General features: G+C 36.5%; 1 protein-coding gene across 1 annotated transcript in view; it reads right to left on the bottom strand.

The window, feature by feature from the left end:
* Positions 1 to 16,201, bottom strand: part of PCBP3 (poly(rC) binding protein 3) — a 60,555-nt gene that overhangs the window by 20,559 nt on the left and 23,795 nt on the right. The window contains exons 6-10 of the mRNA XM_053691044.1: positions 14,033 to 14,161; positions 11,795 to 11,938; positions 8,830 to 8,871; positions 7,361 to 7,436; positions 1,670 to 1,722 (exon numbers count right to left, since the gene is read on the bottom strand). Of these exons, the coding sequence (XP_053547019.1) occupies positions 1,670 to 1,722; positions 7,361 to 7,436; positions 8,830 to 8,871; positions 11,795 to 11,938; positions 14,033 to 14,161 (444 nt within the window). The remainder of the gene's footprint in view (positions 1 to 1,669; positions 1,723 to 7,360; positions 7,437 to 8,829; positions 8,872 to 11,794; positions 11,939 to 14,032; positions 14,162 to 16,201) is intronic.

Genomic DNA, 16,201 nt, shown 5'->3' on the forward strand with positions numbered 1-16,201 from the left:
CCCTGGCTTTTTGCCCTCATTGGTGTCAGTGTGGCTAATGCGCGCGTGCACGTACACGTGCACGCGCGCCTCATGCACACGCGCCTCGTGCACACGCACAGTGCGCGCACACTATGTTCACGTGCACGCGCGCGCACGCTCCCTCCCACCCGGACAACGGCACCATCACTACCGGTGCAGAGAGGGCCACAGAGTGGCTCTCTCTGCTTCGGAGGCTTGTAAAGGGGTATTGCAGGATGCCTCCATATTGAGGCATCACTGCAATACCCTCAGAGCTGCTGGAAGCGATTGTGATCACTTCCAGCACTCTGTTAGACAACTGACGTACCAGGTACGTCCATTGTCATTAACTGCTTGTTAATGCATGACGTACCTGGTACGTCAGTTGTCATTAAGGGGTTAAACTGAATTGTGGGTGTGGTGAGGGGTGTATTTATAGTCATTTTGAGGTTTGGGAAACTTTGCCCCTCCTGGTAGGATTGTATATCCCATACGTCACTAGCTCATGGACTCTTGCCAATATGAAAGAAATGAATTTATCAGGTAAGTTCTTACATAAATTATGCTATTAATATAACTGTGTTGGCTATGCAAAACTGGGGAATGGGTAATTAAGGGATTATCTATCTTTTAAAACAATAAAAAGTCTGGTGAAGACTGTCCCTTTCATTGTGACACAGAATATGATTGTCCAAAATACATTTACACATTTAGGGTACTATTTTATAACTGAGTGTTTGGAAACAGTTATGAGAATAATGATAAGTGTACAACAATCTTGCAAGAGATCTGCAGAAGATCAACATCTGTCTTTTGCAAATTGCAGGAATAGATATTTCTGACTTTAGACTTTTTAATTATTTAGACCTGAATATTTTGGAGACTGCACAAAAAGGACACATTATTGGCATTAGAGGGAATGATAAATCAATTCTGGGCTATCAGTTCATAAAGATAGAGAGGATCAGCTTGTATTAGTCCATGTAAACTAAACTCTCTTTATTTTTCAGGATTAAAGGGACACTATACCCAAACATTTTCTTTCATGATTCAGATAGAAAATACAATTTTAAACAACAATCCAATTTACTTCTATTACCTAATTTGCTTCATTCTTTAGATATACTTTAATGAAGAAATAGCAATGAACCAATCACATGAGTCATCTATGTGCAGCTACCAATCAGCAGCTACTAAGCATATCTAGATATGCTTTTCAGCAAAGAATATCAAGCAAATGAAGCAAATTAGATAATAGAAGTAAATTAGAAAGTTGTTTATAATTTTATGCTCTTTTTAAATCATGAAAGAAAAAATTTGTGTTTCATGTCCCTTTAAGGTTTAAATGAGCAACAAGTGAGAAATACGTTTTTCTAATATAGTCATTTTAGTCTGTATTAAAAATGTTTCCTATAAAGCTTCTCAACAAAATGACCACGTCTACAGAAATCTGCTAAGAAATGCTGTGCTACCGACTCAGCATGTAATTAAACCCCATACAAAATGGTATTATCATGAGGATCCTTTGACTTTACAAACGTGTGTTATGTTTGTTTTTTTGTACTAGTAGTTTAAACCCAATAAGCTGACTATTAATCAAAAATGCAAGAGTACAAGAAAAATAGAATCATCTATCTCAATACAAAAAGAAAAGATAGCTCATACTCACATCATTGGGTATGGTGAGTTCGTGAGTACTTGCCTGGGCACTGGCATCCATACCTAATATATGAAGCAAACAGGTTAGATTTTGGCAAAGGAACACCCCAGGAATCTGACATAATCCAGCATCAACCTTATTTCCTTTCACATAAACTTTAAGCTCCCAACTCTCACCTAAGCTCAGATTTCCCCTAGTTCTCTATCATGACAAAACAAAGCTCCCAGCTGTTTTCCCCACAGTTTCAACAATCAAAATTCTTTTTTTCTGAATTTAAACTCTACCAGCAATCTCCCCTCAGATCTACAAGCTGTCCCATACCTCAGCTCCAAGATCTCAGCTGTCTCTTTATGGTTTGGTTCACGTGTGTTAGTTGTATCTTACCTGAAGGTGATATATTGACTAGATGTGAACAAGTACACTCCATAATAAAGCACCAAGCAGTTACTTTAATTTACATCTTTTAACTATTTCACTCTTGCACCAGATCATTTTCTTAACTTGTTTAATTACCCTAAGTAACATTAAATAAAAATTAACCAAAGTTGCACTATAAAAAGTACTTTTGTAAAATAAGTGATAGCGCTAAATAACAAGAATATTGTCTTAATCTATTAGTAATAAAGTTAGTGAATACATTTGATCATTACCAACCACAGTAGAATGATGAATGACATAACATCAAAAGAACAAAATACTGCTACAAAGACAACAAAAACACCAGAAAACAAAAACACCAGAAAACAGAACAGACAGTTGATTTGTCAGATTATTCATATGTTATTATATTGCAGTTAATATTGCTCTACACTAATCATTGTTTTATTGATTTCCTTGTGGATCATCGGATGTCTAACATTGTACGTATTTGTTAAACTACAATAAAAACTTCAATTAAAAAAACAAAAACTAAACAGCTAACAACAGCTTAGATACTGTAATGTTGCAAAAACAAGACAAACTGTAGACAAGCTTCAGAAAAAGTAAAAAAATACCACACAACAAACCTCACAGCTCATAGAAAACTAAGATCAACTTACAGAAAAAAGAGAGAGAGACTCAAAAAATAAAACAGATATTTAAAGAGACGAAAAAAAGTGCAAAAAGAAAAGGATCTGTTAGTGCATTTTATCATTGCACTGTTGCTTGCATATATTTATGTTTTTAACTCCAGCAACATGATTAAACACATAGTTAAAGTCAGCTCCAGAACATCAATGAACTACTGGTGAGCCAATGACATGAGATGTGTGCAGTCATCAATCTTAAACTAGTTCCCTTAACAAAGGATACCAAGAGAACAAAGGACATTTGATAGCAGAAGTTATTTAAACATATCTTAAAATAACTGAATCATGAAAGTTAAAATTTTGACTTTTATGTCCTTTTACTTTAAACAAATTGATACAAATATTGAGACCACAATGTAGAAAGTAATCATGTATATAAGTATGTATCCACTTCCATGAGGAGTTTTATATTTTATAAAACAGTGAAGAGTATATACAACTTAACCTTTATTACCCATTATAATCCAAGATCTGAAAGTCATCTACGTGCCCCACCTCTAACATAAATACTCTTGATGAAAAACAAGCCCACTCATTTCTTAGAGACTAATCAGAAATGAACCCATATACATATGTAATCCCACTAAACAGGGAATGCCTCTAACATCAGCCACCAAAATAGAAAGAGCCCATACACACACATAACACCACTGAGTACACATATGTATTAGTTATTTGCAAAGTATCCATGTATAGGTCTCCCCTGAGCACTAAACTGATACAACTATACCTACATCCTCTCAGCTCCAAACACAGCTACAATTACAAGGGAACAAACACAAGCATACATCTATATGTATACACAGTATATCATAAAATCCGTATACCGTAAATATCTTCAGTGAACTCAAATACAATTACGTACAAAAAAGATACATGTATGTGTTCAAAATCAATATGGATATAGTCCAAAATATGGAGACGGAGAAGTCAGGCTTGATATTCTTTCTGAGATCTAAGAGCTTAGTTATAGTTCTGCAAAGGGTGAGTAGTGTACCACTGCATTTGGAGATGTTATCCTCTGCCTTACAGACTTCAATATTGTCTCTCTTTCTTCATTAGAGGTTTGCTACTGGATCTCAGTATATCAAAACATCTCCATTTCCATATTTTGGACTATATCCTTATTAATTTTGTACACACACATTTTTTTTTACGTTTTTCTTATTTTGTGTTTTTTTTTTTTTTCTTATTTAGTGATTACGGCACGCCGCCGAAACGCGTATACTGTCTTATTTCCTTTTGTATCTTTGTACCTCCATGAACTTTTAACGTTTTTGCTGTATTAAAAGCTACGTTTTATCACATTTCTACTTTGGTTACTGCTCATTTCTTTGGGTTGGATGTCTTTATGCCCTAACGAGCAGTAACGCTTCCATAGTGGCAGCCGTGGAGTCGGCTTTGATGGGAGACTACATCTAGTACAGATGTTTGAAAACCTGCATTGGCTGAGATGGACAAGCCTCCGGATGCACCTCCTGCTTCCAGCGCCTCCATTGGTTCACAGAGTGTTGTGGTCATTTCCGGTTTAGCGGCTTCATTGTGGAGTGAAGCAAGGAGCTGCGCATTGGTGTAGCGTTTCTTTACCGGGACCTACTGTGACGAAGCCTGGTCTTCGCTGGGACGACTGGAGGAGAGAGGAGACTGTAATAGCAGAAGAGTGCAGTGACACTTTACCGGCAGTATCTGTGACGGAGCCTGGACTTCGTGAGGACAGATCGGTGAGTGTACTTCAGCCAGGTCTTTACCTGGCCACGTCTTTTGCCAGCAGGTACTGTTTCCAATTAACTGCACACAGGGATTCATTTCCCTCTATTTACTATGGACATGTGTCAGTACTAGTATTTTACATATACGGAGCTGCTTGTTTGTTGGAAACCCATACTATTTACTGCACCTTGTTCTTTGTTCTTGAACATATAGAACATATTGATTTTCTCTGGAACTGTCTCCCAAGTATTACATCACATGATTTACATAGCCACATTAACCCTTTCCTCACTTCGCATATTTCTGGTTGATTTATTTAACATCTGGAATAATTACTCATTCTATGGGGTATATTTATTAATGTGCGAGCGGACATGATATGATGTAGCGTATCATGTCTGCTGCACATCGATAAATGCCGACAGCATACGCTATCGGCATTTATCATTGCACCAGCAGTTCTTGTAAACTGCTGGTGCAATGCCGCCCCCTGTAGATTCGCTGTCAATCGGCCTCTAGCAGGGCGTGTCAATAAACCCAATCGTATTCGATCGGATTGATTTCTGTCCGCAGCCTCAGAGCAGGCGGACAAGTTATGGAGCAGCGGTCTTTAGACCGCTACTTCATAACTTCTGTTTCCGGCGAGCTTGATAAATCAGCCCCTATATGTCTAACATTAATGAAACTGCACACGTGTCTACACACCTCATCTCACATCTAAATAAAAAAACACACCTACATAGCAAGAGGTTTATCCATATTTCATATAATTAATGATCCCAGACTTTCTTCAGCAGCAAATCCATGCAAGCCTATAATCTTATCATTAAATCAGTATATTTATCTAACTTTGAAAGTGAAACCATAAATAAATCTGTCATTACACATGCATCTGCACTTATATTTAATATATGTAGTTCTTTCTACAAGTATAGCTATTTGCTCTCATCTTACTAAAGCACAAATATATGTAATTTACTGCATATAAGTCTACAACAAAAATTCTATTTTAGTCATTTTTACCTGCTGACTGGCCCATCAAATTTTGAGCTTCTTCAGAGGAATGTAAGGTCAGCTTTTCTCCTAAGGATCAAACAAGAAATATATTTATCTCTTTTGCCCTTAGGAAGATTAGCATTTTCTTACATCTTCTAAAAAAGCTCAGAAACTGATGAGACATTTCTTGCATCCAGCAGCCTCACTACTTGAACAGCAGTTAAAACAACCAAATATAGGGGGCGCTAAAAGTACATGGATAAATCAGTGCAAAAATAAATCACTATGCATGGATAATACAGAGCAATTCATATATTACAAGAACCAAACAAATGTATAAAACCTTTAAATAAAACCTTTGAATAAAGGATAACACAGAGACCAAAGTCTTTCTTGGAAATATATGCCCGGATGACCGGAGAAGAAGGGATATAAAATGTTCTTATGTAGGCTGCCTCCTCCTCACCGACTGGTCCGGGTAAAGCTGAAAAAATGCAAGAAAACAGAGGGGCGCCTCATGTGTGGTATAATCAGATGATATGATACAAAACAAACAGAATGGAGCCAAATGAGTACTCACATACTATTGAAGCACACCTATGTGCTGGTAGAGACAAGCTGCAATTTCAGATGGGTGTGACAGCTCACCCTCCAGGCAATGCTGTGTGGCTGGTGAGAAATTAGAAAGCACAAACAGAAAGCACTACATGTGCAGACCATTAAAGATATAACCGGCAAAATCTCTTAGATGATACAGATGGGTACTCACATACTCCTGTAGCACACTTATGTGCTGGTAGAGGCAGGCTGTCATTTTAAGGCAGGTGTAGCAGCTCACCCTAGGTGTAGATTCTTAGTTGTGCAGGAGTGTAGGTCCCAGTGAACATTCAGCAAAGGCAAAAGGTAGGAAGAGAAATCCACTCAGAGTGCATTTGGAATAAAATATAGCTATTTATTAAAAACAAAAATAAAAAACAACACAGCAGTTGTTGTGATAAGTGGATAAAAGGGTTAACAATGACACCCCACAAATACAACGCGTTTCTCGGTTTAAAACCGTTTCATCAGGCATATACTCATTCTTCATCCTACCTCTGCCTTAAAAGGATGAAGAATGAGTATATGCCTGATGAAACGGTTTTAAACCGAGAAACGCGTTGCATTTGTGGGGTGTCATTGTTAACCCTTTTATCCACTTATCACAACAACTGCTGTGTTGTTTTTTATTTTTGTTTTTAATAAATAGCTATATTTTATTCCAAATGCACTCTGAGTGGATTTCTCTTCCTACCTTTTGCCTTTGCTGAATGTTCACTGGGACCTACACTCCTGCACAACTAAGAATCTACACCTAGGGTGAGCTGCTACACCTGCCTTAAAATGACAGCCTGCCTCTACCAGCACATAAGTGTGCTACAGGAGTATGTGAGTACCCATCTGTATCATCTAAGAGATTTTGCCGGTTATATCTTTAATGGTCTGCACATGTAGTGCTTTCTGTTTGTGCTTTCTAATTTCTCACCAGCCACACAGCATTGCCTGGAGGGTGAGCTGTCACACCCATCTGAAATTGCAGCTTGTCTCTACCAGCACATAGGTGTACTTCAATAGTATGTGAGTACTCATTTGGCTCCATTCTGTTTGTTTTGTATCATATCATCTGATTATACCACACATGAGGCGCCCCTCTGTTTTCTTGCATTTTTTGAACAGCAGTTATCTACATAGAAGTTTACAATACACAATTTCAGAAGCAGACAGTATGACAAGCAGTGCTAGCTTTATCAAAGACCTATAAGCATGTGGCTAATTCTAGTACTTGTTACAACATCTAACATTTATGAACCATGAAATACAAAAATGTGGATATGCCCGAGATGTGAAAAAGAAGGAAGAATCTAGAAAGGGAAAGTTGGGTACGTACCAGGGAAAGCAGGGGTGGTCTGTCCAAGGGGAGTAAAGGGGGTTTGCTGCATGGCCAACTGGTGGAGCTTGGTCAACTGCTGGGGGTAGGAGGGACATTAGAACTAAGAAGGTAATTGTTAGAGAGTACAAGAAGTCACAGGCACAAGAAAACAGTCAAATTATAAAATAAAACACAGCACCAGGGAGCCATGAGACATGTAGAATACAACAGGGCTTGGGGGTCTTAATCTGAAGAACTAAGAAAGGTTCTTAATAGGACAAAAAATATTTTAATTTAAATTTAAAAGCATCACCCTGTTAACTATGAAAATACAATATACTTTTAAATATTACTTTATAAAGGCAACTTTTTTATTTGAATAGTGTCCCCTTACCACACCCCCATGCTGCCAAATAATTTCGGCATATGGCAGTAATTACCATGCATGCACTTCTTCTCCAGGCAAGCACTAACCTTTCATGTAACATCACCAGAGTATGGAAGAAAGACAACTTCTGGATGCAAAATATAGAGCTAAAAGGTAATATTTGAAGTATATTGCATTTTTATGAGCCGCTTTGTATCTTTTTAAATAAAAAATTACACTTGTATGTCCCCTTTAATTATGACTATATGAAGCAAATACAACTAAAGCCACTATAACAAATATTATTAGAAAAAACACACTAAGAATTAATAATAAATATTACTTTTATGTAACGCCTGGAACTAAATTACAATTTGATTGATGTGAGTAAGTACTCTACATTTTATCCCATTGCAAGTGAATTAAGTGCTTGTTCTTTCAGCCTGTGAGTGAGAGCAGGGAAATAGCCATACTGACTCTCGTTCTCTTTGTTATTCCATTCCTCTATGGAATAAAAATGTTTCGCCATTTTTGAAATTCAGCACTAGTGACAGTGACTATAACCATGTGATCAGAACAGACCCAAAATGAATGTGATCCATAATGCCAGTCCCTTAAATTTCTTGGGGGCGGGGGGTGAGGCCAAATGAAATGCTTCCAACAAAATAACAAGAAAAGGCAGTGCTTGTTGTACGTGTGCTCATCGTTTTAAAACATTTTTTTTTAAATGGCAGCTCGTTGGTATTATAAAGGAGCTCATGTGGGTGCTTATGCTTGGATATAAAAAGCAAAATTCTAGGGGGGGGGGGCATTTGTTTCCTCCTGCACCCCCTCTACAGAAGCCTGTGTGACAAGAATATACTTTGACTAATTCATTGCTGTAAATCAGTAACCAAACTGGGAAATCAAGATTGGTGGTGGGTTTTAAATGAAGAGAACCATAAAGCAGTAAAGAACTCCTGCTAGCGCATCACATGTCCCATAGCTGCCCAAAATGGATACAGAGCTCCCATCTCAGACATTAATATTATGGTCTAATATTAATTATCAGTAACACAAGCATGCTGGGGTAGAAAACCAGGAAGAGAAGAGCGCAAAGAGGTATAAGATGTGAACTCACATCTGGGTGAGGAATGGCATACTGTCCTTGAATGGAATAGGCCTGAAAAGAATAAGAAACAAAGATCAATATCAGTGTGATGTAGAGTACCCAGTTCTATGTATACATGCAATACAGTCACACTGTAGGCAGCAATGGTGATTATAATAAATAAATCGTTCAAATTTGAATTTTGCAAGTTGAATGAGAGTTGGTTTTGTTCTTTTGATAACTCTGACACAGTATGAGACCCTCACACAATATTTTAAGATTACTGTAGCCATACAGATGATTTATGCTCATCCAGGAGAACATAGATGGCACGACCAACACAAAAGTCAATATTTACAGCGAGAGGAAATTAAGGGTCTCGAACAGCTTCTGTGTAAAGTTCAATTTAATACCATGAGCTTTGTATGTCAGTATTGAAATAATAGCTCATCTAAATGAGTTGAGGACATTTACATTTTTAAGTTATTTTATGGTTATTATGAAAGGTATTTACTGAATGTTAAACAATCTCATAACAAATTAACAAAATTTAAATTGACCTGATATAATTCCCTCTATAAACATACTTTTATGGTAGCTTTCATCAGTTTACAGTTTGCTCCTCAATGTGGATGGACAGAAATCTCTTTAGATCTTATTTTATGGTGTACAAAAACTCAAACTTCCCATGGTGCTACAAAGTTGAAAGACGCTACTGAGAAAACATTGTGTTCTATGTTACTATGTGAATGAAAAGATGGTGGTGTAACCAGGTGTCTTATACATTTCATTAGAGAGGTATAAGTTCCTTGTAAATAACTGTATTCAAGATGTCCATACTATTGTGTTTCTCTAGGATGAATATATATCAATAATATCAATAGTATCAACAAGTATCAAGTATCTAGTCAACAAAGTGTATAAAACCATTTTTTATACTGTGCTTAGGCTCAATTAGGTTTCTCTCATTTTTCTTTTTTTGTTTGATATTTGTACTGTTTCAGATTTGCACTGTATCACTTAAAGGGACAGTCAAGTTTTAAATAAAATTTCATGATTCAGATAGGGCATGCAATTTTAAACAACTTCCCAATTTACTTTTATCACTAATTTTGCTTTATTCTCTTGGTATTCTTAGTTGAAAGCTAAACCTAGAATGCTCATATGCTAATTTATTATACCTTGAAGGCCTTATCTAAATGCATTTTGAAAGTTTTACACCACTAGAGGGCATTAGTTCATGTATGTCATATAGATAACATTGAGCTCACACACGTGGAGTTACCAAAGAGTAAGCACTGATTGGCTAAAATGAATGTCTGTCAAAAGAGGGCAGTTTGCAGAGGATTAGATACAAGTTAATCACAAAGGTAAAACGTGTATTATTATAAATGTTGGTAATGCAAAACTGGGGAATGGGTAATAAAGGGATTAGATATCTTTTTAAACAACAAAAGTTCTGGTGTTGACTGTCCCTTTAAGTGGATAGATAATGTTATAGCTATTATATCTCTAGGATTTTGTATATTCGGTCGCTCATGTTGTTTATCTTGTGTCATTCTGAGTATACCATGGAATTTTATTATGCTTGTATGCTTTCATTAATTTAATTTCCAGAGATAGCTCTCTGAATGAATACAACTGTCAGGATCTAATAGAGTTAAACAGCATACATCATGGCAATAGTAATTCCTAAAAGCCTACTGCTTGGGATTAAACCTTGAATACAGACTTCTGCCTTGTTCTAGTTACAGGATTTATCAGATGTGCCTTCAGGGGAACTGACAGCCGAGGACAGCTATTCTGGAAATCATCAGTTACTTTACTTAGCTTTGGGGAATAGCTGTACCAATAACGGTTTCTTGGTAGCTCAATATAGCTTAGAATACAAGTCCATCGCTACTGATAGTGCATGGTGCGCTATCGATATTGCGGGCCTGGGCTAAGAATAGCACACTGTCTGGTATTACAAGACCATGGTAAAACAAAATTACCAGAGACATCTCTTTAGCGCCCCCCAATAACTTCAATGGATAGAGCGGCTGTGCAGAACATCGCTTATATTATAACTATACAATCAGGAAGGGCAAAAAGAAAAAGAGGAAGAAGAAAAAAACACTGGAAAAGGAGCCAGAATTTACCATGTGAGGCAGTTTTGGTAATAATTTTCTGCACATCAATATTGAGGAACAAATTACTGATGAATGGCTTCTTTAGAAGCTAAGAAAGTGATCGGGTAAACATCATCCTTTCTGTCCAATAAGATGTTACCATTGAATCATCCAAATACCAAATATCTGGTATTTTCTTTTATTTGTTCAGGATACTAATCAAAAATATTGTGCTTTACGTACTTTTTGTATTTATTCTTAAGAAGTGTCAAAGGAATTAACTGGACACATATCTTCTTAAAGACTATATAAAGAATATTAGAACCATTCTCAGTTTGTAAGTAAATACATTTAAGACCTTAGTTGACAAATGTAATAATTGTTGAAGCAAATTCCATTGCAACATGGGCTATAACATTTTTCTGTCAGTAACCTACCATTCATGCAAAGGATGATACAAGAACATTAGCTCTGAGACACTGCCAGACGTTTCAAAGTATTATATAGAAATTATCAGCTCAATTCTCAGACCTTTAAGTACAATCATAAACAATTTAGGGCTAATCTAAACTAGGTGCAAAATCAGCTTCACAAACCGAATCTGAATAGAACAATACATTTAGTTTGGTTCTCATATCCTTATGTAGAACATAGTGAATACCAGAAATTGAAACAATAAGAGATATCAGGCAATGAAGGGGTTAGCTTAGCACTGGATAATTATTATAAGAATATATATTATGCCCAAACTCATGCAGGAGATTAAGTCCACATTAGAGGTCAAAAACATAGTGGTCTTGGCAGGTCTCAGGGCTCATGCTCCTCCTTAATGAGTGAAAATATGTAGGATGAGATAACATGCAAGAAAACCTTTACAAACTAACGGGCAGAGGCTGGTGCTGCAGCAATAGGCTGAGGTTGGCAGTGGAGGCACCTAGTGGGTCCGCTCTTACCTGACCACCTGCAAAAATGACAGGGGCGGAGGTGGGTTTTGGACGGTAAGGGATGGTTGCACCTTTTGGTGGGGACTAGGAAAAGGGACAGGAAAGGGAGAGATAATATTAGAGCACCCCCCAAAAACAAGACACCACCTAGTTATAATTCCTAAAATAATATAAACTTAATAACAAGCAAACATAACTGACCTATCTGGTGACTACCATTTAGCTTAGCAATTAGAGTGCAAAACTTGTGTAGCTATCAATAAAAGTTATAAATGCAGTTATTTGTGCTAAGTTTGAAATAAAGTAAATTATTCATATGATTTATATGGAAGTTACCACAATACTGTTTTAAGGTACGTCCTTAATTGGGTGAAATATTTAAATGTGTGATGGCATACTTTCTATCTACAAAACAATTGGGAACAAATAATGCTGGTCACATTTATTCTTGCTCAATTAGCTGTAAGAGGCTGCATACAGCTGTAGCTAAAACACTAATTTTAAATGAATTTCAAAATGACTGTTCTTGAAACTATTCAAAAATAGCTACCATTCTAATACTGCTCAATAAACTGGCTTAAAACCTAGATGTTGTGGATATTCTTAAGACTCGCTAATTGTAACCTCAAACATTTGTGACAGCACTGAACTCAAGATAACCCTATATAATTTAGGGTTTGATAGGACCTCAGGGTATGAGGTGTATGTTTTAGGCCAAAACCCATCATTTAGAGGTGCAGCCTTCTATTGCTAGATGTTTTTGTAAGTAATAGTTTCATTGTATCTGAGGAACTTAGTATAATGTGGCTTGGTGACCCTTGCTGGTCTTATTGTTATCAAAACAAAGATAAAAAGTACTCTGCAATAGACTAAAATTAGAGTAAAAAACTGAATTTTTATGTAATTACTAGCTCTTTGTAGTAGTTTCTACCCCAAGGTATCGAAATACATAGGTATCAGTAGGGAAAATACATTAAGAGCTCTCTACAACCTCTTCCATTTTCTTCTGCCTCTCTAGTCTAACCAATTAATATGTTATACAATGCAGATGCGAGTGAGTGTTCCCATTTAAACTAGCTACAAGTAATAACATTAGAAAAGGTGAGACTAAATCTAGGATCTCTATGTTATTTGTACATGTATTTCCCATAGTACTGTATAATTTTACCTGATAATCCCATACTGGAACCTAGTATGTATATATACTGTTTCTATCTTTGCTATATTGACTACATTTTATAGTTCCATATCTTTCCAATAGGGGGCCCTATAACCCTATAAACATTTTAATGTAACCCTGAAAAAATATATAATCTGGACTGAAACTCTGTGTGTGTGTTATCTTCTCAAATCATTACAAGGATCACTTTATTTCAGGATACGTGTAACCTGCTCATATTCTTCCCGCAGAGTTCACTATCTGCTATCTGTTCATATTATTTACCATAGAGATACCTGTATCCCTGTTATTTCATAACTCTGCTACAGGAATCACATTAATTTGATGCGTATGTCATCTGCTGATAACCTTCCTAAAAGGAAAGCATTCTTCATTGTACATATACAGGTACAAATCCCCATATCTTATTAAAAAAAAAAAAAAAAAAACTAAAAATACTATTTTTTCCCAGCCTGTGTCACAATCTCTTGTGTCTTTGGTTTGGTTTTCGTTTTTTAAAATGCAAATAATAGTCTATAGTTATTTAAAAGAAAAAATATTACTTTTCTGATTACAGTACTGTAATATCTTTCTGAAGGTACTGTGCATACAAAAATATTACAAATATTATAAAACTGCCTTTAGGTTGCGTGTATAAGCTGTATTGTGACATGTAAATATTGCCTAAATAACATAAGAGTTTGTTGTTTACTCTTGGTTTCATCCCCCCTCTCCACACTGTCCCACTTTACAGATGCAAATATTCCAAAATCCAAACCTTTTCTAGTCTAGAGCATATATACTGTATATGCTTTAAGATCGGTCCAAAATGGATATTATAACCCAAAGTGTATATTTTATCTGCTTATATCCTTATATTTATTTCAGGTTTCTGCTCTGAGCCTTCTCATGAAGCACTGTAACTAAGAGATAAATGATAAATCTAAGAACAGTAATCCTCAGAGTGTTCTGCATTATGGTTGGTCTTTATACATTACCGCTGTTCTGATACACTGTACCTCCAGCATCACTACACATATTTGCTTCACACATTGTATGATGGCATCAGGGGTCCCTGAGATGGTCACTGCCCTCTCAGTGGAATTGGGCAACATATCTCCAGCCACCTGAACTTGTGCTCCTGTAGACTAGGGAAAGGCAAAATATGTTACCCTATATGTGCCAAATCAGACCACACCATCTTTTTTAAAGGAGTATGAAACTCAAATAAAATTCCCCATAATGGTCTAGATAACAAGTGTAGCGCTATTGTTATCACAAGTAGCACAAAAGAGATTGATTGGTCACAATTATTTTACAACTAGAATCCATACTAAAAGTCAGTCATTTAAAAAAAAAATTGTATTCTTACCTGATAAATTCCTTCCTTTCTTGGTGATAGTCCACAAAAATCCTTACTTGTGGGAATTCATCTCCTGGCCACCAGGAGGAGGCAAAGACACCCCACAACAAAGGTTTAAGTATCCCTCCTACTTCCCTCTATCTCCCAGTACATATAGCCAAGGAAAGAAGAAGGAAGTATAGTAGGGTAAAGAGGTGCAACAAGAAGTGCTGACAACTAGTAAGAAAAATGTGAGGGTTTGTGGACTATCACCTAGAAAGAAATACATTTATTGGGTAAGAATAAATTATGTTTTCTTTCTAAGGTGGCAATAGTCCATGAAATTCCTTACTTGTGGTAACTAATACCCAAGCTGTGAAGTCCACAAAGGAAATAAGTGGGAAAAGAAGGAAAGGCAGACACCTATTTACCAGGAACCACTGCCTGAAGGACACTTCTTCCAAAAACTTCCTCTGCTGAGGCAAACCCAGCAAATTAAAAAGAATATGTAAAGACTACTCCTGTCCCACCTCCAAGAAAAAAATCAGGAAACTAAGGAAATAAAAGCTGCCTCCTGGCAACGAACAAATTAGAAGGCTGACAAAAATCTTTAGTAGCCTTTCCAGACTTTTTTTTTAATGCCCTGGCCACATCCAGATTGAGCAAAAAAATCTCCCTTAAGAAGATTTTGGATTTGGGCATAGGGAACTAACCACAATTTTCTGGGTAAAAGGATAGGAAAGTCAACATTACACTTGCATGATTCACATAGAGCATGTAATTTTAAGACATTTTTAAATTTACTTCTATTTTGAAATGTGCTTCGTTCTCTTAGTATCCCTTGTTAAAAAATGAATACGTGCATACCATACACTAGTGGGAGCTGCTGCTAATTGGCGCCTGCACACATTTGTCTCTTGTGATTGGATAACTAGATGTGTTCAGCTACCTACCAGTAGTGCAATGATGTCCATTCAGCAATGGATATCAAGAGAATAAAGCAAATTTGATAATAGAAGTAAATTGAAAATGTGTTTAAAATTGTATGTTCTATCTGAATCATAAAATAAAATTGTGTGGTTTACTATCCCTTTAAGTTCTCTGAAAAAAACACTTTAGGATATCAAACAAATATTGAAAAAATGCTTTGTCCTGATGAAACACCAGATACTGAAAATCGCATAAGAGAGCAGGAAATGCACAAACTCTCCTAATTGAAGAAATTGCTAGCAAATACAAAGCCTACAGAGAAAGAAGCTCAATATCCAGAGATGACATAGATTCCAAAGAAAAGATACTGAAACCTCATAGAATCAGAAACTCAATGGAGAAGAAATAGGATTGATAACAGGTCTTATTTTAACCAAAGCCTGAATAAATGCCTGCATAACTGGGAGAGGGGCAAACTGCTAGAAACAACCAAAAAGGCAGAAATGTGCCCCATTGGAGGACTGATCAAGAGACTGTGCCATGCTACCTTGATCAAAAGCACTTAGGAAAGACACACATTTTTAATACTTTAAAATAAATCCTTCTAAAAACCCACTTACAAACCTGAAGCAGACCCTAATATTACAGATTCCGAGAAAAAAAAAATCAGAAAACGAAACATTCAATCTCCAAGCAGTCAATGAAAAACTGAGGATACTGATAAAATAATGGACTAGATACATACACCACTTCCTACAGGGCAAGCTGAGGATATTATCATGCATAGATTTGTTCCTGCTGGAGTTAAGCCAGTATCACCAGTAGTGGCACATTTTGAGGAAAGGTAAAGTAAATGAAAAGTTCAAGGTACTGCTGGTGCGTCTATCAATTAAACCTAAGGAATTACTCAACCTTG

Source organism: Bombina bombina, chromosome 1 (assembly GCF_027579735.1).
Source record: "Bombina bombina isolate aBomBom1 chromosome 1, aBomBom1.pri, whole genome shotgun sequence".
Taxonomy (NCBI): domain Eukaryota; kingdom Metazoa; phylum Chordata; class Amphibia; order Anura; family Bombinatoridae; genus Bombina; species Bombina bombina.